Genomic DNA, 13,109 nt, shown 5'->3' on the forward strand with positions numbered 1-13,109 from the left:
CCTGTTAACCCCGTAATTACAACAACTAGGGATACTTACTTAGCTACTTAAGCTGTTCAGTTACGTCATTTTAAGTGAATATTGGCTGCTGCATAATGTTAAAATGTGCTCTGCATTTCTACGATGGAACAAACAGGTATAGCCTGTAGTCTACACGACCTGAGACCAGAAGTGAGATTTGAGCGGGCCTTACGCTCAAGTCAAAGTCACAATAGACTGATAAATGCCGCCAATTTCAGATATTATACAGTACATTTTCTGTACAAAAAGGATGGATTTTGAGTGAAGTACAAGTACAAAAGTGTTTATGTCAGCCACTCCCCTACTGTATGCTTTTTCCAGGGTGGGTCATTTGAATACATTTCTATCAAGTGTCTTTGCAAAACAAATCTACAAAAGAAAGTTGATATTTATGTTCTTTATCTATAAAGGAATACTATAGGTTCCTCCTTACTCCTTTACCTATCTCACTATCATACAGTAACAGTACATATCCACTCTTAGCCCCAAGCTCCCCCTTCCCTGTAGCTTTTGACCTGTCACAGAACATTGTATTTTTACAGCCTGTGCAAAATGTAACATGGAAGTGTGTTACCGATCACAGACACAGGCTGTGACTGTTAAACGCTTATTTAAACAGTTGCTTCACAGTGGAATGTAATTGTATCACACTGTCGACATCTGTAGGAACTTTGGACTAGCTTTATATTTTTGATACGATGTTGGTAAATAGGTCACCATAGGACACCATAAATGCATGGTGTCGTGAAGGGGAAGGTCACTAATGGGGCTGATCCACTCACATAAATACAGAATAATATTCTGTATTCTGTATATTCTGAAAATTTCATATTATGAACTTTTCTCACATGTATTTTATCTCCAGGTAAAATGATTGAGACCACTGGTAATCAACTGCAATTCAAAGATGTATTCAAGCAATAAGCAATATGCATTTATCACTGCAAACAATGTGCACCTCAAGGACACATACACCAAGCATTTGCAATGATTGTATTATTAATTATGCAGATCACTGTTTCTCAACCAGTTGTCCACGGAGCGCTAGTGGTCAACGGCATAATTTGTTTCAAATGTTTTCAAATGTTTAAAAAAATGTTTGTACCTTTGTTAAATGTTTAAAAAATTAGTTAAAATAATATTGCACAAGTACATTTTGAGGGCATAGGCATAATGTGTAGGTACAAAAAAAGAAGCTTGAAATGAAATATTAACTGTTAGGGGCTTGATTTCATTGTCGCACACGTTTGATTGTTTGAAATATGCTAGTGGTCCATGGCTCATAAAAGGTTGAGAATCACTGATGAAGATGACAACTAGTCTAGAGTAACAGCAGTTTACAGTTTAGTTGTTAGCCATGGTCCGGTCCATCCAGGCACGCAGCGCTGTGATGCGGGCGAACCCAGCAGGTACAGTGGTGATGCAGCCTTGCTTGCCCCAGGAAGTCACACCAACCAGGGTCCAGACTCCAGGCTCCTTCTCACACACCAGGGGGCCACCGGAGTCACCCTGTAACAACAAGCACTTGTGTTTTTAATGTCTTTCATGTCAAAATTATTATTATTGTTGTTGCTGTTGTTGCTGCTGCTGTTGTTGTTAATAGTAGTATTAGTAGTAGTAGTATTATTATTAGTATTATTATTATTCATTATTCGTCCCTCGTGGTTGGAAGTCTGCCTTGGATAGTTACGACATTATAGCCAATGATAAAATCCTCTGCAGAAAATGAATGGGATTTTTACTTCCAGCATTTTGCTGTTGAGCTCTATAGCATCTTGATGTTTTCCTCTTGTTTTTTTGATTGAAGTCTGTGTTAGGGTCATGTCACTCACGTGGCAGGTTCCAGATCCAGCAGCTCCAGCACAGCACATCCGACTGGTGAGGAAACTGCCAAAATTGTTCTTGCACCGATCGTAGCCGATGAGGGGCAGACAAACTTGCTGGAGCTTGAGAGGTACCTCACGAGCTGAAAGACATACACACAATTCAATGGTTAGGTTTGAGCTTTGAGCTCTTGGACACAGAGAATGACTCATTGTTGTTAAGTAGTAGTGGAGGTCTTAATCTTATCCTTTTTGAGAAGAAAATACATTTGTTTGTTGGAACAATTCGATGTAATTTTTCATTAACTCATTTAGACCTGGAAATGCCTATACGTTGTTATACTTTAAATCCGGCAAAGCATCTCATTTTAGTTTGGGCTTTTTAACTTAGGTCAGTATTTAGAAGATGTTTTTAAAATTGGTCTAAATGGTTTAAATCGTCTTGAAGCTTTGCCGTTTTTACAGCTATATTCTGGACAAGAAGTGTCAAAATGACTCATTTGAAAGTGAATCTGCTCTATTAGTTTGCTCTACAGTAACCTACAGTATCTGCCACTTGTAGGTTACATGCTACTCTATGCTAAATCATTAAACTAAGTGGTAAAACAGTCCAGTCACTGTGGTTGATGGAAGCGAAGTGTGTTTCCTGTCATTCCCTCACTTTCAAAGCGGGTCCATCCCCAGCCAGTGGCCACGCAATTCATGCCAGCATAGAAGATGTCACTAGTCTCAGCCACACACACAGGGGACACGTGCTTGGTCATCTGGGCAGGGCTTTGCAGCTTGATCAGTGCGATGTCATAGTCAAGAGTTGCTCTTCTGTAGTCAGGGTGATTGAAGACCTATCAGGGAAATTACACATTCATCTTAGCTGTTAGGAGAGATGTGCAAACAAATAGTTGTTGCTGCTGATGCTTGTTGATAGAATGTCTGGCTTCAACCATGTTTTACAATCTGGAGCCAGGAACATTAAAAATGCCCAAGAATTAAACAGAAAAGGCCAAAATGATTAGCAGGTTAATGGAGAGGACCCTGATAACATCTAACAACATAATGTCCCTATCAGATCTTATAAAACTTTATTACACAGCTTGGTTGAATGCTTGATTTTGGTTGGTCAGTCACTGAATTCAGCTGTGTGTTATTTCTGAATAATGACCGCTGAACTCAATAACAGACCACTGTCTAATCAAAGACTCAGAGCACCTACTCTTGTTCTTTGGTTGACTTATTTGATTACGGTACGTTGGTTGCCATTTTTTCACTGGAAAGATTTTCCTCTAAGATACAACCCAGCTAGGTAATTTCTTCTTTCCTTGTGATAACATTGTCGCCCACTTTGACTGTGAAGTATTTGGCCTTGCAGAGGTAAATTCTGCATCAAAAGAGAATGGATTCAGTTTTACCCAGATTGTCATGTGAATGAACAAAACAATACAATAATGTGTCCCTATGAGATCTTATAAAATAATGTTGTGTCCCTATCAGATTTTATAAAACAGAGCACCTACCTTTCCAATCATCATGTTCTGGACATTGTTTGTGTTTTTGCGGTTGTGCAGGCCGAGGATCAGACGGTGAGTATTACTGAAAATTGTTAGAAATTAAAGTGAGTAGCTGAACTCAAAGTGTGTGTGCGCACGCACGCACGCACGCACGCACGCACGCACGCACGCACGCACGCACGCACACACACACACACACACACACACACACACACACACACACACACACACACACACACACACACACACACACACACACACAAACTAATTAGTTCAGAGGGCGAAAGTGTTTGTACTTGTCGATCTGGCAGTGGGCAGCAGTCACAACCCAGTTCTCGTTGATCAGTGATCCACCACACCAATGCTGGCGGCTGTATTCCTGAATTCATATTGGTTTCATTAGCAATTGTAGGATTTATCTAACTTACTGTTCAGCTATTATGAAATGGGAAACACCTTCCCTTTCACCTTCTCTTTCATCCACCAACTGTGATATGTCTTCTTTTATATTCCTGAACCGATTAAATGAAAAGGTCGCAAGCGTTCAGAAATAATGTTTGTTCATGAGCTGGTCCAGCAGTCTCTATCCACTGCAATGTATTTGATCAAACTTCCGGTGTGAGGTTTGCCACCCATGAGTGTCATCTAGAGAACGGATGGACGGAACGTCTTTTCCTTTCGAAACTTTCCTTGATCTACCATACCTGCCTTCACTCATTAGCCACTCCCCATTCACAATCACCCGTATCCACTACACCTGCCTCCACTCACCTCAGCCAATCCTTGTTGCAATCACCACAGTATAAATACACCTGCAATATCTCAATTGACTTGTTTGTTCTGCTTCACGTCCCCCTCCAACCCAACCTCCTCCTTCCACCTCGATTCTCGCCCTTCTTCGTTCTGTCTCTATTTTACTAGGAATCCAGGGGGACAGTGACGGAGTTGAGCTACGATGGCCGTAGCTCCTGAGGTTACGCCCCCACCCTGAGTCTCGCCCTACCTTGGGTTCCTCATACCATTCACATTCATCTCATTACGTTTCAATAAATTGTTAAACTTAAGTAGAGGTGTGGTCTCTTAATAGTGAATGAAATGTTAAATATAAACAAAGTGTTGTATATGTACCTGAAAGGCCACCTGCCAGGGCCAGGAGTGAGGTTCAGCCTCCTCACCGTTGACGATACCAAATCCATCACGGGGACATTCAGGGACTTTTGGTTTGATGGCAGGAACACCACAGTCTGAAGAACATGTATACACACGCACACATGTATGTTGTAGGTACACACATAAAAAAGAAAAATAAACCTTCAAATTGCTGCTGTTTTAAATCGATTCAACCTAATGTATACTGTAGTGTGTGTTGTATATGCTGCAGCCTGATTGAACACATATTTGGTAAACAAATTACAATATTACGGAGCATTAACACCACTTAAGCCCTATTTTATTCTTTGTCATGAAAGAGTCATACAAAATTTGTGAAAATAGCAAAATGCTGTACTTTTATTGCCTTACATGTACCTTTATTTGTGTTATTTTGTTAAGATTTTATGTATTATTGTGTATCGTTTTATTTAAGGTGATATTGTTTAGGCCATCTTTGAATACATGGCTATTTTATAATTTGCTCACAAGCATTTATAATTTTATATTTTAGACCTGACATGATTATAAAAATAAAACAACATCAAAATAATAAATTATCAAACACTTGAGTGCAGTTTTTGGCTGATGTACTCACATCTGCCTGTGGTATCATTGTGGACAGTAGTCACATCTTCAGGGGAATGCAGGTGGACTGTTGATGCTGGATTTATGCCTGTTGAAAAGATGGAGAGTACCAGTTAAAAATGACTTCATCGTATTCTGGACCAAATGATGACATTTGATGTTGTGAAGCTTACACTATATTGAATAAAAAATAAAGGCTGTTGAGGCCACAATTTACTACTTTGAGCCCATGAAAAGCTATCATACTGTATGTCCTTGTCATCATATTTGCCTTTGAAATATGTCGGAGTTGGAAGTATAAAGTATACGGAAAATAGAAATGCTGAAGTACAAGTTCCTCCAAACTGTACTTATCAAGAACAAAATTGCACGTATTAAGTACAGTACTGTACACCATTCTCAATTACTTTCAACCACTGCTCTTTGCCTTGCTTATTGTAAGTAACTTACAATAAGCTAATGGTTTGATAGCAGGAACATGTATACACACGGGGAGGCATGCGATAATCCGACAGACCTTTTCTCCGACTATGTGGCATCCGCGTGCGGTTAGGGTTAGGGTGCGGGTTTGGTTCGGGTTTAGTATTGATGTTGTAGGTATACATTACAACAACAAAAAAACTTCAAATTGCTGCTGTTTGAAATCGATTCAACCTAATGTATAGTGTGGGGTGTATATGCTGCAGCCTGGTTGATTTAGTAAACAACCAGGATCGTTAAAACAGAGTCGTACTTTACCTGCGGTCCAGAGCAGAAGGAGCACAAAGGTTACTTGATTCATATCTGTCTGTAGCTGTCAATACAGATACAGTGATATGACGCTCAGATCTAGTTAGTCTGAACTGGACCTTCACTGAACAACACGTACTGTCTTATATCTCTGTAGTTTTGACATGTCAGCTCTACTCATTATGTATTCATCAGGGAGTGGTTTATTTTGTTAATGATGGAGTCGAAGCTGACATCGCGCACACACACACACACACACACACACACACACACACACACACACACACACACACACACACACAACTAAAAAGGGAAGTCAAGGTGTGAACCACCAGAATGTGTTGCTTCTTCACACATTACAGAAGATTACAATCAGCTCTAGGTCTTGTCGATGTTCGGGAAGCCCTGCCCTGTGACGACAACATTTAAACCACCACTGCCATGTCATCAGCAAACTGGACGATGGTGTTTGAGCTGTTTCTGGCCACACAGTAATGGGTGAGCAGGGATTATGTTGAGCAGTGGTTCCCAAACGTTTTTGCTTTTATTTATTTATTTTTGAAATATTGTATTTTATTTTATGGAAGACACAAAAAGGGAATATTTACTTGAGACCCATACAAATTGGTCCGTGACCCAAACATGGGTCCTGACCCACTGTTTGGGAAACAAATAGTGGGTTTGTTTCCCAAACAAACCAACCTTGAAACGGTCCCCCAGATCCTTAAGGCCGCCCCTGAATTTTACAGCCTTTACCACTCTTACTCCTTTACCTAGCATCTTTAGCCTTTAATACTCTTACTCCTTTACCTAGCCTTTAACAATCTTACTCCTTACTACCTTTCAGAAATTGAAATAAGGGACACTTCTTATTCCCACGCATCCTCAAATTTCTTTTTTTTTGGGGGGGAAGCCCCCCAAAGCCCTGAAATCTATGAAATTTAAAACATAAAATATAGCTGCAAGCAGCGATAATACGAGGCCAGCGATTGCAGAGAGAAGAAAGAAAGAAGCAATGATAAGTAATATGCACAATAAGCCATAAAAACATAGAAGACTGAACTTGAGAGAAAGAGGACCATGCAATTAACAAATGAGCATTTTAAACCCTCACTAACCCTAACCTCAGTAAAACTATGCCTACCCTTAACCTCAAGAAATACTACGCGTAAGCCTACGAATGCCAAATCATGATCACCTCAACACATCATCTGGGACGAGGATCGAACCGGTGACCTCCAGACTCACAGGCTGCCTTTCTTCTCATTGAGCTAGACATATGGTAACCCTGTCAGCGTCTGTTGATATATATAACTCTTTCCGACCCTGATGAACCAAGCCTCTGTCTGTGGACTGGAGGAAGCAATGTTAGTAGCACCACGCAACAATGTCTGTGGACTGGAAGAAGCAATGTTAGTGGCACCACGCAGCAATGTCTGTGGACTGGAAGAAGCAATGTTAGTAGCACCACGCAACCATGTCATTGGACTACGCAGCAATGTCTGTGGACTGGAGGAAGCAATGTTAGTAGCACCACGCAGCAATGTCTGTGGACTGGAGGAAGCAATGTTAGTAGCACCACGCAGCAATGTCTGTGGACTGGAGGAAGCAATGTTAGTGGCACCACGCAGCAATGTCTGTGGACTGGAGGAAGCAATGTTAGTGGCACCACGCAGCAATGTCTGTGGACTGGAAGAAGCAATGTTAGTAGCACCACGCAACCATGTCATTGGACTGGAGGAAGCAATGTTAGTGGCACCACGCAGCAATGTCTGTGGACTGGAAGAAGCAATGTTAGTAGCACCACGCAACCATGTCATTGGACTGGAGGAAGCAATGTTAGTGGCACCACGCAGCAATGTCTGTGGACTGGAGGAAGCAATGTTAGTAGCACCACACAGCAATGTCTGTGGACTGGAGGAAGCAATGTTAGTGGCACCACGCAACCATGTCTGTGGACTGGAAGAAGCAATGTTAGTAGCACCACACAGTAATGTCTGTGGACTGGAGGAAGCAATGTTAGTGGCACCACGCTGTAATGTCTGTGGACTGGAGGAAGCAATGTTAGTAGCACCACGCAGCAATGTCTGTGGACTGGAGGAAGCAATGTTAGTGGCACCACGCAACCATGTCTGTGGACTGGAAGAAGCAATGTTAGTAGCACCACGCAGTAATGTCTGTGGACTGGAGGAAGCAATGTTAGTAGCACCACGCAGCAATGTCTGTGGACTGGAGGAAGCAATGTTAGTGGCACCACGCAACCATGTCTGTGGACTGGAGGAAGCAATGTTAGTAGCACCACGCAACCATGTCTGTGGACTGGAGGAAGCAATGTTAGTAGCACCACGCAGCAATGTCTGTGGACTGGAGGAAGCAATGTTAGTAGCACCACGCAGCAATGTCTGTGGACTGGAGGAAGCAATGTTAGTAGCACCACGCAAACATGTCTGTGGACTGGAGGAAGCAATGTTAGTAGCACCACGCAACCATGTCTGTGGACTGGAGGAAGCAATGTTAGTAGCACCACGCAGCAATGTCTGTGGACTGGAGGAAGCAATGTTAGTGGCACCACGCAGTAATGTCTGTGGACTGGAGGAAGCAATGTTAGTGGCACCACGCAGTAATGTCTGTGGACTGGAGGAAGCAATGTTAGTAGCACCACGCAGCAATGTCTGTGGACTGGAGGAAGCAATGTTAGTTGCACCACGCAGCAATGTCTGTGGACTGGAGGAAGCAATGTTAGTAGCACCACGCAGTAATGTCTGTGGACTGGAGGAAGCAATGTTAGTAGCACCACGCAACCATGTCTGTGGACTGGAGGAAGCAATGTTAGTAGCACCACGCAACCATGTCTGTGGACTGGAGGAAGCAATGTTAGTAGCACCACGCAACCATGTCTGTGGACTGGAAGAAGCAATGTTAGTGGCACCACGCAACCATGTCTGTGGACTGGAGGAAGCAATGTTAGTGGCACCACGCAACCATGTCTGTGGACTGGAGGAAGCAATGTTAGTAGCACCACGCAGCAATGTCTGTGGACTGGAGGAAGCAATGTTAGTAGCACCACGCAACCATATCTGTGGACTGGAGGAAGCAATGTTAGTAGCACCACGCAGCAATGTCTGTGGACTGGAGGAAGCAATGTTAGTGGCACCACGCAGCAATGTCTGTGGACTGAAGGAAGCAATGTTAGTGGCACCACGCAGCAATGTCTGTGGACTGGAGGAAGCAATGTTAGTGGCACCACGCAGCAATGTCTGTGGACTGAAGGAAGCAATGTTAGTAGCACCACGCAGCAATGTCTGTGGACTGAAGGAAGCAATGTTAGTAGCACCACGCAGCAATGTCTGTGGACTGAAGGAAGCAATGTTAGTAGCACCACGCAGCAATGTCTGTGGACTGAAGGAAGCAATGTTAGTAGCACCACGCAGTAATGTCTGTGGACTGGAGGAAGCAATGTTAGTAGCACCACGCAGCCATGTCTGTGGACTGGAGGAAGCAATGTTAGTAGCGCCACGCAACCATGTCTGTGGACTGGAAGAAGCAATGTTAGTGGCACCACGCAACCATGTCTGTGGACTGGAGGAAGCAATGTTAGTAGCACCACGCAGCCATGTCTGTGGACTGGAGGAAGCAGTGTTAGTAGCACCACGCAGCCATGTCTGTGGACTGGAGGAAGCAGTGTTAGTAGCACCACGCAGCCATGTCTGTGGACTGGAGGAAGCAATGTTAGTAGCGCCACGCAACCATGTCTGTGGACTGGAAGAAGCAATGTTAGTAGCACCACGCAACCATGTCTGTGGACTGGAGGAAGCAATGTTAGTGGCACCACGCACCCATGTCTGTGGACTGGAAGAAGCAATGTTAGTGGCACCACGCAGCAATGTCTGTGGACTGGAAGAAGCAATGTTAGTAGCACCACGCAGCAATGTCTGTGGACTGGAAGAAGCAATGTTAGTGGCACCACGCAACCATGTCTGTGGACTGGAGGAAGCAATGTTAGTAGCACCACGCAGCAATGTCTGTGGACTGGAGGAAGCAATGTTAGTAGCACCACGCAACCATGTCTGTGGACTGGAGGAAGCAATGTTAGTAGCACCACGCAACCATGTCTGTGGACTGGAGGAAGCAATGTTAGTGGCACCACGCAACCATGTCTGTGGACTGGAGGAAGCAATGTTAGTGGCACCACGCAACCATGTCTGTGGACTGGAAGAAGCAATGTTAGTGGCACCACGCAGCAATGTCTGTGGACTGGAGGAAGCAATGTTAGTAGCACCACGCAGCAATGTCTGTGGACTGGAGGAAGCAATGTTAGTAGCACCACGCAGCAATGTCTGTGGACTGGAGGAAGCAATGTTAGTGGCACCACGCAACCATGCCTGTGGACTGGAGGAAGCAATGTTAGTGGCACCACGCAACCATGTCTGTGGACTGGAGGAAGCAATGTTAGTAGCACCACGCAGCAATGTCTGTGGACTGGAGGAAGCAATGTTAGTGGCACCACGCAGCAATGTCTGTGGACTGGAGGAAGCAATGTTAGTGGCACCACGCAACCATGTCTGTGGACTGGAGGAAGCAATGTTAGTGGCACCACGCAACCATGTCTGTGGACTGGGGGAAGCAATGTTAGTGGCACCACGCAACCATGTCTGTGGACTGGAAGAAGCAATGTTAGTAGCACCACGCAACCATGTCTGTGGACTGGAAGAAGCAATGTTAGTGGCACCACGCAACCATGTCTGTGGACTGGAGGAAGCAATGTTAGTGGCACCACGCAACCATGTCTGTGGACTGGAGGAAGCAATGATAGTGGCTCCACGCAACCATGTCTGTGGACTGGAGGAAGCAATGTTAGTAGCACCACGCAACCATGTCTGTGGACTGGAAGAAGCAATGTTAGTAGCACCACGCAACCATGTCTGTGGACTGGAGGAAGCAATGTTAGTAGCACCACGCAGTAATGTCTGTGGACTGGAGGAAGCAATGTTAGTAGCACCACGCTGTAATGTCTGTGGACTGGAAGAAGCAATGTTAGTGGCACCACGCAGCAATGTCTGTGGACTGGAGGAAGCAATGTTAGTAGCACCACGCAGCAATGTCTGTGGACTGGAGGAAGCAATGTTAGTAGCACCACGCAGCAATGTCTGTGGACTGGAGGAAGCAATGTTAGTGGCACCACGCAACCATGTCTGTGGACTGGAGGAAGCAATGTTAGTAGCACCACGCAACCATGTCTGTGGACTGGAGGAAGCAATGTTAGTAGCACCACGCAACCATGTCTGTGGACTGGAGGAAGCAATGTTAGTAGCACCACGCAACCATGTCTGTGGACTGGAGGAAGCAATGTTAGTAGCACCACGCAACCATGTCTGTGGACTGGAAGAAGCAATGTTAGTGGCACCACGCAACCATGTCTGTGGACTGGAGGAAGCAATGTTAGTGGCACCACGCAACCATGTCTGTGGACTGGAGGAAGCAATGTTAGTAGCACCACGCAGCAATGTCTGTGGACTGGAGGAAGCAATGTTAGTAGCACCACGCAACCATATCTGTGGACTGGAGGAAGCAATGTTAGTAGCACCACGCAGCAATGTCTGTGGACTGGAGGAAGCAATGTTAGTGGCACCACGCAGCAATGTCTGTGGACTGAAGGAAGCAATGTTAGTGGCACCACGCAGCAATGTCTGTGGACTGGAGGAAGCAATGTTAGTGGCACCACGCAGCAATGTCTGTGGACTGAAGGAAGCAATGTTAGTAGCACCACGCAGCAATGTCTGTGGACTGAAGGAAGCAATGTTAGTAGCACCACGCAGCAATGTCTGTGGACTGAAGGAAGCAATGTTAGTAGCACCACGCAGCAATGTCTGTGGACTGAAGGAAGCAATGTTAGTAGCACCACGCAGTAATGTCTGTGGACTGGAGGAAGCAATGTTAGTAGCACCACGCAGCCATGTCTGTGGACTGGAGGAAGCAATGTTAGTAGCGCCACGCAACCATGTCTGTGGACTGGAAGAAGCAATGTTAGTGGCACCACGCAACCATGTCTGTGGACTGGAGGAAGCAATGTTAGTAGCACCACGCAGCCATGTCTGTGGACTGGAGGAAGCAATGTTAGTAGCACCACGCAGCCATGTCTGTGGACTGGAGGAAGCAGTGTTAGTAGCACCACGCAGTAATGTCTGTGGACTGGAGGAAGCAATGTTAGTAGCACCACGCAGCCATGTCTGTGGACTGGAGGAAGCAATGTTAGTAGCGCCACGCAACCATGTCTGTGGACTGGAAGAAGCAATGTTAGTAGCACCACGCAGCAATGTCTGTGGACTGGAGGAAGCAATGTTAGTGGCACCACGCACCCATGTCTGTGGACTGGAAGAAGCAATGTTAGTGGCACCACGCAGCAATGTCTGTGGACTGGAAGAAGCAATGTTAGTAGCACCACGCAGCAATGTCTGTGGACTGGAAGAAGCAATGTTAGTGGCACCACGCAACCATGTCTGTGGACTGGAGGAAGCAATGTTAGTAGCACCACGCAGCAATGTCTGTGGACTGGAGGAAGCAATGTTAGTAGCACCACGCAACCATGTCTGTGGACTGGAGGAAGCAATGTTAGTAGCACCACGCAACCATGTCTGTGGACTGGAGGAAGCAATGTTAGTGGCTACACGCAACCATGTCTGTGGACTGGAGGAAGCAATGTTAGTGGCACCACGCAACCATGTCTGTGGACTGGAAGAAGCAATGTTAGTGGCACCACGCAGCAATGTCTGTGGACTGGAGAAAGCAATGTTAGTAGCACCACGCAGCAATGTCTGTGGACTGGAGGAAGCAATGTTAGTAGCACCACGCAGCAATGTCTGTGGACTGGAGGAAGCAATGTTAGTAGCACCACGCAGCAATGTCTGTGGACTGGAGGAAGCAATGTTAGTAGCACCACGCAGCAATGTCTGTGGACTGGAGGAAGCAATGTTAGTGGCACCACGCAACCATGTCTGTGGACTGGAGGAAGCGATGTTAGTGGCACCACGCAACCATGTCTGTGGACTGGAGGAAGCAATGTTAGTGGCACCACGCAGCAATGTCTGTGGACTGGAGGAAGCAATGTTAGTGGCACCACGCAACCATGTCTGTGGACTGGAGGAAGCAATGTTAGTGGCACCACGCAACCATGTCTGTGGACTGGGGGAAGCAATGTTAGTGGCACCACGCAACCATGTCTGTGGACTGGAAGAAGCAATGTTAGTAGCACCACGCAACCATGTCTGTGGACTGGAAGAAGCAATGTTAGTGGCAC

General features: G+C 45.3%; 1 protein-coding gene across 1 annotated transcript; it reads right to left on the reverse strand.

The window, feature by feature from the left end:
* Positions 1-921: 921 nt before the first annotated feature.
* LOC311046499 (chymotrypsin B-like) lies at positions 922-5,952 on the reverse strand. The gene is made up of 8 exons (XM_084058843.1): positions 5,825-5,952; positions 5,097-5,174; positions 4,478-4,593; positions 3,646-3,728; positions 3,356-3,431; positions 2,506-2,686; positions 1,854-1,987; positions 922-1,530 (listed from the first exon to the last, which is right to left on the reverse strand). Exons 1-8 carry the CDS (start codon positions 5,865-5,867, stop codon positions 1,366-1,368), a joined length of 876 nt encoding a protein of 291 aa, XP_083914969.1. The 5' UTR covers positions 5,868-5,952; the 3' UTR covers positions 922-1,365.
* Between the last annotated feature and the right edge of the window lie 7,157 nt (positions 5,953-13,109).

This window comes from Gymnoscopelus microlampas (genome assembly GCF_963454915.1).
Source record: "Gymnoscopelus microlampas genome assembly, chromosome: 5".
Classification (NCBI taxonomy): Eukaryota; Metazoa; Chordata; class Actinopteri; order Myctophiformes; family Myctophidae; genus Gymnoscopelus; species Gymnoscopelus microlampas.